The following is a 12,271-nucleotide window of genomic DNA, read 5'->3' as shown; positions in this document are numbered from 1 at the left end:
AAGTAACCTCATCCTTTTTCGGATGCAATTAAGTTGTTCAGAAAGGAGCAAGTTTTACCTACTACCGCATCATTTGTGGTTACCTAATCAGTAGTGCTGACGCTGAAAGAACGTTCCTGAACCGGATAACAATACGATATGAAGCATGGCGTTTACTGTACGATCCACAAATAACGAGGCAAGCAGCCATCTGGAAATCGTCATCTTCAAAACCCAAGAACGAAAGACAAAACAGGTGAACAGGGAAAGGGATCCTTGAACTTGTGTTCGACTCGCATGGAGTTGTCCACATAGAATTCATCTTACAAGGAGCAACTGTCAACAAGACTCCATACAAAATCTTTCGCCGCCTACGCGAGTCAATTCGCTGTAAGCGTCGTGAACTTTGATACAGGAAGAACTAGATGATGCTGCACGACAACGCTCCTGCACATCGCTCTATCCTTGTCCAGGAGGATGTGGCAAGATTTCAGATCACCGTTTTGCCACATCCTATATACTCATCTGATCTTGCACCATGTGATTTCGATCTCTTTTTCCGCTTGAAAGCTAAATTACGTGAACATCGCTTTCATTCTCCCGATGAAATCATCACTACCACAATGGATGCCCTATGAGAGATATATAGTAACGCCAGCATTTTTAAACACGTTTTCAACGGCTCTACGTACCAAATTTCTCAAAAGTAAATCCCCACGTTGAGCGGGTTTGCATATCCAGGCTCCTAACTATGAAAACGTTTACGATCACTCTACCCCAATCATTTCACAGATTCAACCTATTTTATATAAGTTATTAGGACGTAAAATTGAATATAATTTATTCAAAAAAAGACTTTTATGCATTGCAAGACCTGTAACTGCCAAATATTCACCACAAACTTATAGTCGTATCGACATAAACAAAAAGAAGTGTGGAGCAGGAAACTACTTTACCCAAAAGTCAAAAGAAACGTACTGAAGGCATACGAACTGGTCGAGCGGTTTGGGTCACTAGTCTCTCAATTAGCAATTTATGTGTTCAAACCCTGAAGGGAGTATTCGTTTTTTTTAAGTGTGTTCCTATTTTCATCAGAGGACTGAGAACATTTCTTTAAATAAATCTTTGGCAACTACTTTTCTCTCAAATTCCATTAGAAAGGAACATTATATGAATTGCAAATTTAAAATCCACAGCTGAGAACAAAATATTATGTTCAATATTTCATTATTATCCTTTGATTTGTAATGAAAAACTAATTATAAGCATTGATGATTTCAGAAGATATTCCCCCGGTAATGGTCAATATATGAATGAGAGAAAACTGATAAAACATTATTAGTCCACTTTGAGCATGATCGAAGATAACTTATGGCCACGAAGAGGGAAATTTATGTCGACAGTCTCAAATTCTCCCACAAATTCTCCCCTGAAATCATCACTGTTTGAAAGATTTCCTTAACAAATAGAATATTACATTTATTTCTTGTTCTACGTTTTGAAATAGAAAAATTATAATTTTAAAGTGAATTATAATACGATAAGCATAAAAATTTATAGAACTAATGAAGTAAATATTCTTGTGTAAGTTATCGATTTCTAATCAGATTAAAACTCGAATATTCGTTTGCATCGCACTTTAAAGTAAATCCTCTCTCTATATATAATTCTTATTGGAAAGTATGTTCAACTCCAATTACTTAATCAATATTTTTAATAATATATTTTTATTGTAATACTTTTACTATTCAATGTTGTATACACTTCATTTCCCAAAGCAAAACCTCGCAAATGTATAGTGGACTAGTGAATATTATCATATAAATTATCATTTTGTTTACGTAAATACTGCATCGCCTCATTTGAAACTTCGTACTTTAAATAATAATAATAATAATAATAATAATAATAATAATAATAATAATAATAATAATAATAATAAATCATAGCCATACCTTTATCAGAATTTCAGGCTTAGTCAATAAATGAATTCAACGTGGTTTCTATTCGAAGTTCTATTTAATCGAATCCGATAGAAACACAAAGAGAAACTTCGAGAACAGGCAAAAGAGAAATGTTACCTTGGTGGGACTGGAACTAACCTTTAAGAGTTCTTTTCAATTTACAGACAAATGCCTTAGGCACTTTGTTTCTTTTCCTTAAGTTAACTGATTCACCGAACGTATCTGAGTAACTTGTCTCTATTTTCTACTCCGTTATATACGTTTTACAATCATTTCCGTTAATCTTGAACGAAAGGAACACGAATACAAAAACATCTAAGAGAATTAAAATAACACTCCCCCACCGGGAATCGAACCCGGGACCCAATACACCTTAAGCACACGTGCTAGCCACAAGACCAGCGTGGAAAGCAAGTGAAATGCATTTTGTAGTATCTGAAGTTTACACCTATTTCATCCTGCTGTAATAATGTTTACCGTATTCGTTACGTTGAGGAATGATATATGTTATTCATATAGGTTCTATTACGTATTCGTCCGTAATATTATATATATTATGAGAATTATTCATGATCTTCCATGTAAATTCACTGGCGCATGCACAGTAGACAGACAGTGTAATTGAAAGGTGAGTTCAACAGATATTATATATTTCGCCGACATTATTTAATAGCTATGTAGAAGACATAGCAAAAATGATTTTTCATAATGAAGATGGAATTTCGGTAGGAGATAGAATGATGAGGTGTATACGGTTTGGGGTTGATATGATTGTTTTTGCAGAATCTAAAAAGAAAATTAATAAGATGTAGAAAGCTTGAGAAAGGCTTCTGAAGAATATGGGATGAAAATAAATATTAGAAAGACAAAATCCATGGTGATTGAAACGAAGCGATCGGTGTCAAACATAGAAGTAGGAGCGGGAAAAAAACAGGTGACTAGTTTTTGATGTCTGAGTAGTATTATCAGTGATATGACATGCGAACATGAAACAAAAGCAATGATAGAAATGGCGAAAGAAGCCTTTAGGATGAAGAAAATACTATTTTGTAGGGCCTTAGAGTTGAAAAAAGAAAAGACTCATAAAATGCTTCGTGTACTGTATTTTACTGTATTTATAGGACAGAAACATGGACATTACGCAGAAATGATGAGAAACAATTGGAGGTTTTCGAAATATGTGCGTGGAGAAGAATGGAGAGAAATAGCTGGAAAACGAATGAGAGGGTTGGAAATGGAAGGAGAAAAATATTATTAAGAAGAGGAAGAGAAACTGGTTAGAATATTGGTTAAGAAGGAACTGTATCATGAGGGATGTGCTAGAGAATATGGTGGCACGAAAGAGAGGGAGGGGATGAATTAGACTACATAGAAACATAATTAGGCTATTGGCGATATCAAAAAAGAAAAATCGTATGTTTAGATGGAGAGGTTAACAGAAGATTGTGGAGCATGGCAGCTTCTCAGCTGCGGCAAGTGACCCGCTGGTAATGACGAAATACTTCTGATATAATGATGCTGATGATGCACAGTAGAAACAGAAAGAACCACTTTACTGTCATTGCTAATACGAATAACAATACAAATTTCTACAAGTTGTCAAAATGCCTAGCTCTAAAGGCTGTAGAGAACTATCTCTTAGTCTGCGAGGAGAAATTATAGTCGAGTAAAAGTTGAACAAACTATCATTCAGATCGCTTGGGTTTTGGGCTGTGACGAGAAAGCAGTGAAGAAATTGATTTAGCGGTATGACAAATAATAATAATAATAATAATAATAATAATAATAATAATAATAATAATAATAATTTATTTCACAATTCATTTCTGCCAGTAGCTTTCGCCCCCTTAATAACCTGTTAGAAATTTGCACTCTCACTAATATTAGTAAACTGCATTCTTCTGTTTCTACTGCGCATGCACCAGTGAATTTCCATGGAAGATCATGAATAATTCTGATAATTTATATAATATTTATGAACGAATATGTAATAGAACCTATATGAATAACATATATCATTCCTCAAAGTAACGAATACGGTAAACATTATTACAGCAGGATGAAATAGGTGTAAACTTCAGATACTACAAAATGCATTTCACTTGCTTTCCACGCTGGTCTTGTGGCTAGCATGTGTGCTTAAGGTGTAGTGGGTCCCGGGTTCGATTCCCGGTGGCGGAGTGTTATTTTAATTCTCTTAGATGTTTTTGTATTCGTGTTCCTTTCGTTCAAGATTAATGGAAATGAATGTAAAACGTATATAACGGAGTAGAAAATAGAGAGAAGTTACTCAGATACGTTCGGTGAATCAGTTAACTTAAGGAAAAGAAAAAAACTGTCTAAGGCATTTGTTTGTAAATTGTAAAGAACTCCTAAAAGTTACTTCCAATCTCACCAAAGTAACTTCTTTCTTTTACTTGTTCTCGAAGTTCCTCTTTGTATTTCTATCGGATTCGGTTAAATAGAACTTCGAATAGAGACCACGTTGAATTCATTTATTGACTAAGCCTGAAATTCTGATAAAGGCATGGGTATGATTTATTATTATTATTATTATTATTATTATTATTATTATTATTATTATTATTATTATTATTATTATTATTATTATTATTATTATTATTATTTAAAGTACGAAGTTTCAAATGAGGCGATGCAGTATTTACGTAAACAAAATGATAATTTATATGATAATATTCACTAGTCCACTATACATTTGCGAGGTTTTGCTTTGGGAAATGAAGTGTATACAACATTCAATAGTCAAAGTGTTACAATAAAAATATATTATTAAAAAATATTGATTAAGCAATTGGAGTTAAACATACTTTCCAGTAAGAATTATATAGAGAGAGGATTTACTTTAAAATGCGATGCAAACGAATATTCGAGTTTTAATCTGATTAGAAATCGGTAATTTACACAAGAATATTTACTTCATATAAATCTTTATATAAGTTCTATAAATCTTTATGCTTATCGTATTATAATTCACTTTAAAATTATGATTTTTCTATTTCAAAACGTAGAACGAGGAATAAATGTAATATTCCATTTGTTAAGGAAATCTTTCAAACAGTGATGATTTCAGGGCATGACCTGTGGGAGAATTTGAGACTCTGTCGACATAAATTTCCCCCTTCTTGGCCATAAGTTATCTTCGATCATGCTCAAAGTGGACTAATAATGTTTTATCAGTTTTCTCTCATTCATATATTGATCATTACCGGGGGAAAATCTTCTGAAATCATCAATGCTTATAATTAGTTTTTCATTACAAATCAAAGGATAATAATGAAATATTGAACATAATATTTTGTTCTCAGCTGTGGATTTTAAATTGGCAATTCAAATTATGTTCCCTTCTAATGGAATTTGAGAGAAAAGTAGTTGCCAAAGATTTATTTAAAGAAATGTTCTCAGTCCTCTGATGAAAATAGGAACACACTTAAAAAAAACGAATACTCCCTTCAGGGTTTGAACACATAAATTGCTAATTGAGAGACTAGTGACCCAAACCGCTCGACCAGTTCGTATGCCTTCAGTGCGTCTCTTTTGACTTTTGGGTAAAGTAGTTTCCTGCTCCACACTTCCTTTTGTTTATGTCGATACGACTATAAGTTTGTGGTGAATATTTGGCAGTTACAGGTCTTGCAATGCATATAAGTTTTTTTTCGTATAAATTATATTCAATTTTATAACTTATATACAACAGGTTGAATCTGTGAAATGATTGGGGTTAGAGTGATCGTAAATGTTTTCATAGTTAGGAGCCTGGATATGCAAACCCGCTTAACGTGGGGATTTACTTTTGAGAAATTTGGTACGTTGGCGAAAGTGCATCGCTGCCAACGGTGACTATTTAGCAGGTCAATGGGGATCTGTGTAAGTGTTAGTGTGTGTGTGGACGTTTACGCCGAGAACAGCGACTATGAAGACATCGGGCATCTACTGGTTGCCTATATTCTAGATGCGTGGTCAACCAATTTATTGACTGTACTAGTATATATATATCGTTCGTTCTAAAAATGTCGCCCACAGTCCACAGAGCACTATTCTGCAAGTCAAAATAAACCTATATATATATATATTTGTATACCTTTAGGATCCTCGTCTGGAGACGCAAAATGCACTATGTGGCAATGTCGGTTGCAGATAAAGAACCATAGATTAGATCTACCAATCCATCAATTAATTACATCAATTCTTGCCAGATAACAATTAAGGTCAATAGACGTTGCGACTAGCACCACTTATTACCTTAATCGATGTAACTGTTTGATGGATTTGTAGAGCAATGCTAATGGTTCCAAGTTAATCTGCGGCGTTGCCACATAGTGAAATTTTGATTCCCAATAGCGGCTGAAGAAGGTCCCGGAGGGCATTCCATCATATAACATTTTCGCTTTATTTTGACCTCTAGAATAGTGTTCTGTGGTCCATGGGTGTCAATTTTAGAACACCTGATATAGTGTTTTACAAACGTCAACCCAATTACAAACTTGTACAAATCTCGTTTAACTAAATTTGAAAGGTGAAAGTGGTATCAATGAAAACATAAACTCAGAAAGTTTCGTTTTACATTTGATTAACATGTACTGAATAGAGTTTCCTTTGTCACGCAATACTCATTTAGTCTGTAATCCATCTTCTGCCACCATTTTCTGCTTGTAATCCATTTTCAATCAATCGTTCATCTCTATCGTAGTCCCAATCCGACTGTTTGGTCCACTCTGTCTCCATTCCATGGCACACCTATTCAATTGACATCTTCATGTTGATAAATGAAGCCGGAGATGTCCTGTTCGAGTTGTAGAAGAAGCAATTACCGTTACATTTGGAAGTATGGTGTTATTGTGTCTGGGCCCTCGTCGAAGAAGAAAGAGCCATACACCTTTGTATAGGTCATAGCCTCATAAACATTTACTTTGAGGGAGTCGTGTACCTGATTCAAATAACATTTAAGATTTTTCAGGCTCCAGATCCTGTCAGTTTATTTGTTCACTTTGCGTTACATATAGCGGATGGCATCGTTACTGAATACCAATAATTCGGTGAAACGATTGCCTTCCATTTCGATTTTCATATCCTCACAGAAAGATTGTCTCTTGGCCTGTTGTCCGGTTTCAGGGCCTGCAACTGTTGTAGACGGTAAGGCTAAGACCGAAAATGCATTGCAATTCTCTATTGGGTACGGCGGATCATTTCCATACGAAACTGTCTGCCATACTCCACAGTTACGTGTGGACAGTTAGTTTCCAGAATACTACTTATGAATACTGTGCCCACTGAGTGCCATTTCAACAAACCTCCTTCTAAAATTACGTTGCAAAGCAATAATTAACTTAGAGACGTAAAAGTCCAAGACAAAAGTGCCTTTTTGTTATCACTAGCAGCCATTTTTCTACTATCACCATAGCGGTGAAATCGTTAATTATGATAGCTTTACCAACTACATTTTTTTAAAGTTTCCATTTCCATTCACACCACTTTCATGTGTTTGAATGTCATTAAGAGAGATTTGTTAAGGTTTGTAACCGGGAAGACCAGTTGTAATAACACTGTGCTTAACATATATGAGAAATTAATTGGAAGAAATTATTATCGAAGGTCAGCATACTTAGGTATAACAATGTATCGAAGCAATGTTATGTTACATTGGTTATTACAAAGATTTGCAAAAATTGAGTACATTATGGGTCTGTATGTAATTTTCTGTTATACATTGTATGTGAAAGAAAGATGCAAATAACATTAAAATTATGATTGTTATTGATTTACAGTGTCCAGATCATGATGTTGCCCATAGACGATACAACACAATGTTTAATTGCGACTACGAGTCTAGCCACTATGCTGGTATTAAGAAGCGCGAAAGTATATATAAGCAGCTGGTGGCTGAGGGAAAGCACACACTCTACGACTTGAACACTGAACTGATGGAAGCCGACTTTAACGAGGTAATGATGTTATGTTACTTAAGGAAGTTTGTCATTATGGAGTTAACATTTATTTCACATTGATTGAAGGAACTAGGTAATGATGTAAAACTGCCAAGTGAATCAAAATAGAATACTAAATATAAGAAAATAAATTACAAGAATGACAGTTTGTATCAAGAAACGTAAACATCCTTTGATTTTTACCATATGTTCATAATTTGTAAGACGCTCTTATTATATGTGTTAATCTACCTAAGGACTGTATATAGCACTAATTAATAAGCATGACTTTTCCAATATCATCAACTATAACACATCAAAATGAAGAAAGAAAACGTAACTTATATTACACATTATAGAAACGTTAGTATCATGAACATAAATCTGGACAGGATATATGATAATGAACAATCTGACAAACATTACGTTTACTAAGATACCTTTGAAACCTGAAAACTATCGTTCATCTACTGATGTGACAGGATCACTTTGATGCATGTCAACCATGGAATTCAAAGTAAACTCGACTGTGCTTTCCATTTATTTGGTAAGTCAACTATGATATAGGATATGTGATATATCTTCCAGTGAGGAGGTTTAAATTCCTTATCTCAGAGAATAGCTACCTTCTACAAAGCCGGTGAGTAATGTGGCTTGTATTACCAGTACGAATGTCATCAAAACTTGTCAAGTAGTTGTAAAATAGCTAGTCTTTTGATGTGAAAATGACAAAAATGAAATTTTAGAACAATCGGATCATGCTATAACGTGCTGTAAATACGATCAAGTTTCATAATTTTACCATTTATTGTTCTATTTCAGTCTCTTTTAATCTTTTGTTTTAATTATAGAAACCTTGATTGTGCTTGTCATGACCTTCTATTGAAAGAACAAACATTTATGGGGGTATGGAGTAAAGAACAAACGTACCTGCATGAAGAATATTTTATTTCTTTTTCTTTTTTTTATCATAACTATTGTTGTCTCAAGGGTCGATGAGCACGCTGTATTTTTCTTCTTCTTTTTCTGTTAACAATAAACGCTTGCACATGAGGCAAATATCCTTTCCTACCAAAACTTCCGCAAAGTTAGTTCATTTTCTACTTCTGGATTCGTTCATTATTTCCCTGTCTGTTCCGATTTCCCTATAGGTCTGCATTCTCGAGAAATGCTGAATTATTGATTTAGAAGTTCCTGTTTTGGTCGTCAACAAGAAAGTAATAACTTGCTGAGCCGCGTGTCTTTCGTGTTATTAGTCTGATGTCGCATTCAAGCCTTTTTGCTTAAACACCACAATTTCTATCGGGTTTTTTGTCCGCTTGTGTGGTCAATCCCCGGACACGTTTTGCTGAGGATCGAAGCTGACGTTTGGTTTTCATTACTAATATGAGAGGTGCTAGTTTGGGCACCATCGTCCCATATTTGGGATTACGAGGAGGATAGAGTCTGAGTTTCAACTTAACCCTGGAAATGGAAGATTAACAAAACCAGGAGGATGTGAGACGTTCGGGGTCTTGACGATCAGTTGGTTAGGGAGACATCGCGTGCTCTAAGAGAGTCCATTCTATCGATTGCACGATGGGACTTCATCGACTACAAAAGGTAAAGTCCCTATACAACAATCAGGAACACATGCACCAAAGATATCTTTAAGTCCGTTCAAAGATAATTCTTGCCTTAACCTTTCCTTATATTTTCGCCGTGCCAAATATTTAAAATTGATTTGAATTGTGTTTTATTTCTGAACTTAATGAAATCAAACTACATTCCCATAGTTATAAAGAAATAGTAAATTATTAGTTTTTTTAAAGACTTAAGTCTATTGTTGTGTAAATTTGAGATAAAAAGGAAAAATGAAATGAAATCCTTAACTTTAACGTCCCACGCTTATGCCGGTTAGGCTAAAGGAGACGGTGATAATGAGTGAAATGGTGGAATGAAGATAGTGGGAGGAAACGCGAGAACCCCGAGAAAGCCCACGAGCACGGTGTTTGTTCACCACAAAGTCCACACGGCCCGAGCTGGGATCGAACCACGGACCCCAAGCACCGGAGGTGAACGCTCTACCATTGAGCCACCGCGCCCCCCTTAGATAAAAAAAGATAACATTACCATTTCATTAGAATCGAAAATTGGTAATGTTTCACTTGATTGTGCTTGTTATGACCTTCTATTGAAAGAACAAACGTTTATGGGAGAATAACGGAGTAATAATTCTTAGTATACAACTTAGGCGTCTCAGGCATCTAAAAATTGAGGGGAATGACTAAAGGAATTCTTGTAGACTAGTACTAAGTTAAAATTATGAGGTAAATGGGATGCTACTTGAGTTACTCAATGTATTCTTTCCATCATCTCAAGCTGCATTTGTTCGTTGCTAATTTTCATCTTTCGTTTACATCATGGGCGTCTCTGGGACATTAAAATTGGGGGGACGGGGAAGACTAGAATGTTAGTAGACACTAACTAAAGTTACGTTAAAATTTTGAGTAAACTTGAATATGCTTTACTAATGACATCCGCTCTTTCTACCTTTAATAACACAATTCATTATAACTTTCTTCCATCACTGGTAGACTACTTGCCGAAAAAAAAATTAAGTTTATGTATAACATAGTTCTCAGGTAATTTCTTCACCTTAACATTCCTACCGGTGAATTTCTGCTCAGTGTTCTTAAACGCATTTCCAGCAGTGTAGTTTTATAGTCCTCATATATTTCGATTTTTTAGCTAACAAAATCTTAACTCTCTGAAGGAAATCTTACGATGACACTTGATTTGATTTCGAATTTTGAAATTTTGATTTTCATTCTTCTTCTGTATTCTTAATAAACTCAAATGTATATTATCTACCCTTTTTTTCTTCATTTTGCTATGTATTTTTGAACTTTTCGAATGAACCATCCTAGATTATTTCGTTTTCCGTTTTAATGTCTAAAAGTACAATTTATTTTTGCTGTCATCCGAATCCTCAATATATTCTTTCCATCTTCTTTAAACTCAATTCGCTCATTAAACACTCATTTTTATCTTTAGTTTCTATATTGTCATAGGAGTTGTCACTTGTTATCCTTCTACAGTATTCGCTTGAAATTTACTCTCATATATAATATTCAAAATTCTCTATCTTATTAAATTCTTGTTGTTACCTTCGTTTCTATTGTATATTTCCCTGTGTTTGTAGAATTCCCTTCTTAATTCCCAGATAAACTTTCTATACATCCTTTCCTTCTCTTCTCCAGTCTCCCTTCATCATGAAAAACCATTGTTGCTGGTTAAGCAATGAAAAAATTGTGTGCGTGCAGCCGAGACTAGTTTGACTAACCAAAAAGCGTAACTTAAAAAAAATCCTTCTTTCAAAGTGACACACGTCAGGCAAACATACCTAATATTTAAGAACAGACATAACTTTAATTTGTTCTGCCTATATTTTTACTTCTTCCACATAGGTCTAAATACTTTCAGCATTGATACCACCGTCAGAGACGCCCATGGTTTATATATCATCGTAGTAGTTTTTTCTTGTTTCCTTTATATTTGCATAGAATTTATATAAATACAGATTATTCTAATTTCATTCGTTTTGGCATCTTCAAATCTATTGTACAGGGTAGTCCAAAAGTGGGTATAAATTTCCGTACTGATTGAATCATGGCATTTTATATCATTTGCTTATTTTATCCATACAGGTTAAGTTAGTTTCTTCATTATTTGTTCTTAATTTATTTTCACTTATACTTCAAGCTCAGAAAAATCGAAGCAAATAAATCAATCAATCAATTAAAGATTCATACTTGATCGATGCAGGTCTGTATACGTACTTTTAGGCTAGACCTACTATTTATATTTCCGTCTTTTTTTCGATTCTCCTTCCTAATTTACAGTTCAAAAATCTACACTTTTTTTTTTTTTTTTTACATTTTTAGACCAATTTTGTTTCCATACTTATCGTTAAGTAGGTGACCTCGCGTAGCGTAGTCACTAACATTCTCATTTTAGGTGTGAGCAGTCTCAGGTTTCGTTTCCGTTGAGGATATTCGGTTGGAAACGTGTAATAGTTTTATCAGGCGTGATCAGAGGTTCCTAACCAAAGATCCCAGGACTCTTCATTTCTTCCTCCGACTTCCCATTTCGTGGATTGCGTGCTCGCTGAGGGACATCATCCCTCACACGTGACTGGCTTACGGCTGTAGATGCCAATAATCCCTAGAAATACACAGAGAGAAATCCGTTCTCCGGACAGTGGTATTGTACAAATATATGGTATCCTCTTGCTTGCTATAGAAATCAGTACGGAGCATACGTTATCCGCATGCTACATTCCGTATATCACATGCATATACTTAAGTTACCTTCGTCAGCTATATGTTATATACGTCCATTTGT

The 12,271-nt window shown here is 34.7% G+C and overlaps 1 protein-coding gene across 1 annotated transcript in view; it reads left to right on the top strand.

Moving 5' to 3' along the window:
- LOC145675234 (adenylate kinase 9-like) overlaps window positions 1-12,271 on the top strand; it is a 296,882-nt gene that overhangs the window by 45,955 nt on the left and 238,656 nt on the right. Inside the window, exon 4 of the mRNA XM_081745616.1 lies at window positions 7,727-7,903. Within this exon, the coding sequence (XP_081601742.1) occupies window positions 7,727-7,903 (177 nt within the window). The remainder of the gene's footprint in view (window positions 1-7,726; window positions 7,904-12,271) is intronic.

This window comes from Thermobia domestica, chromosome 18 (assembly GCF_964235325.1).
Source record: "Thermobia domestica chromosome 18, izTheDome1.hap1.1, whole genome shotgun sequence".
Taxonomy (NCBI): domain Eukaryota; kingdom Metazoa; phylum Arthropoda; class Insecta; order Zygentoma; family Lepismatidae; genus Thermobia; species Thermobia domestica.
Note: the sequence above shows the minus strand (reverse complement) of the source record. Positions and strands in the feature narration are given on the sequence as shown.